The 1,692-nt window shown below is 56.8% G+C and overlaps 1 protein-coding gene across 1 annotated transcript in view; it reads left to right on the top strand.

Annotated features, from left to right (window-relative positions):
• LOC139421807 (uncharacterized) overlaps positions 1–780 on the top strand; it is a 9,627-nt gene extending 8,847 nt beyond the window's left edge. Inside the window, exon 4 of the mRNA XM_071172927.1 lies at positions 738–780. Within this exon, the coding sequence (XP_071029028.1) occupies positions 738–780 (43 nt within the window). The remainder of the gene's footprint in view (positions 1–737) is intronic.
• Positions 781–1,692: the final 912 nt, after the last annotated feature.

Genomic DNA, 1,692 nt, shown 5'->3' with positions numbered 1-1,692 from the left:
TACTCTGGTCTGTCCAGTCTGGTCTGTCTACTCTGGTCTGTCTTCTCTGGTCTGTCTTCTCTGGTCTGTCTACTCTGGTCTGTCTACTCTGGTCTGTCTGGTCTGGTCTGTCTACTCTGGTCTGTCCACTCTCCCTCCACTGAGCCTGGTCTGTCTACTCTGGTCTGTCTAGTCTGGTCTGTCTACTCTGGTCTGTCCAGTCTGGTCTGTGTACTCTGGTCTGTCTACTCTGGTCTGTCCAGTCTGGTCTGTCTACTATGGTCTGTCTACTCTGGTCTGTCTGGTCTGGTCTGTCTACTATGGTCTGTCTACTCTGTTATGTCTGGTCTGGTCTGTCTACTCTGGTCTGTCTACTCTGGTCTGTCTGGTCTGGTCTGTCTACTCTGGTCTGTCCACTCTGGTCTGTCCACTCTGGTCTGTCTACTCTGGTCTGTCTACTCTGGTCTGTCTGGTCTGGTCTGTTCAGTCTGGTCTGTCTACTCTGGTCTGTCTTCTCTGGTCTGTCTTCTCTGGTCTGTCTACTCTGGTCTATCTACTCTGGTCTGTCTACTCTGGTCTGTCTACTCTGGTCTGTCTACTCTGCCTCCTCTGAGCCTGGCTTCGTACCTCCCCCAAAGACCTGAGTTCAAATACTTTCTAGAATAATTTCAAATAGTTTATCTGTGCTAGATTGAGCTTGTTTGATTAAAACATGCTTTAATAGTCTCAAAACTGTGCAGACCTGTCACTCTAAACAGGCCAAAGCAAACGATTGCCCCTGAGCTGAGACTGGCTCCCTGAGCTGAGACTGGCTCCCTGAGCTGAGACTGGCCCCAGCAAGTCCCTAGTTCTGCCCCTGAGCTGAGACTGGCTCTCTGAGCTGAGACTGGCCCCAGCAAGTCCCCAGTTCTGCCCCTGAGCTGAGACTGGCTCTCTGAGCTGAGACTGGCCCCAGCAAGTCCCCAGTTCTGTCCCTGAGCTGAGACTGGCTCCCTGAGCTGAGACTGGCTCCCTGAGCTGAGACTGGCCCCAGCAAGTCCCCAGTTCTGCCCCTGAGCTGAGACTGGCTCTCTGAGCTGAGACTGGCCCCAGCAAGTCCCCAGTTCTGCCCCTGAGCTGAGACTGGCTCCCTGAGCTGAGACTGGCTCCCTGAGCTAAACTGGCTCCCTGAGGTGAGACTGGCCCCAGCAAGTCCCCAGTTCTGCCCCTGAGCTGAGACTGGCTCCCTGAGCTGAGACTGGCTCCCTGAGCTGAGACTGGCCCCAGCAAGTCCCCAGTTCTGCCCCTGAGCTGAGACTGGCTCCCTGAGCTGAGACTGGCTCCCTGAGCTGAGACTGGCCCCAGCAAGTCCCCAGTTCTGTCCCTGAGCTGAGACTGGCCCCAGGAAGTCCCCCGTTCTGCCCCTGAGCTGAGACTGGCTCCCTGAGCTGAGACTGGCTCCCTGAGCTAAACTGGCTCCCTGAGGTGAGACTGGCCCCAGCAAGTCCCCAGTTCTGCCCCTGAGCTGAGACTGGCCCCAGCAAGTCCCCAGTTCTGCCCCTGAGCTGAGACTGGCTCCCTGAGCTGAGACTGGCTCCCTGAGCTGAGACTGGCCCCAGCAAGTCCCCAGTTCTGCCCCTGAGCTGAGACTGGCTCCCTGAGCTGAGACTGGCTCCCTGAGCTAAACTGGCTCCCTGAGGTGAGACTGGCCCCAGCAAGTCCTCAGTTCTGCCC

The sequence above is a fragment of the Oncorhynchus clarkii genome, chromosome 12 (assembly GCF_045791955.1).
Source record: "Oncorhynchus clarkii lewisi isolate Uvic-CL-2024 chromosome 12, UVic_Ocla_1.0, whole genome shotgun sequence".
NCBI classification, from domain to species: Eukaryota; Metazoa; Chordata; class Actinopteri; order Salmoniformes; family Salmonidae; genus Oncorhynchus; species Oncorhynchus clarkii.
Note: the sequence above shows the minus strand (reverse complement) of the source record. Positions and strands in the feature narration are given on the sequence as shown.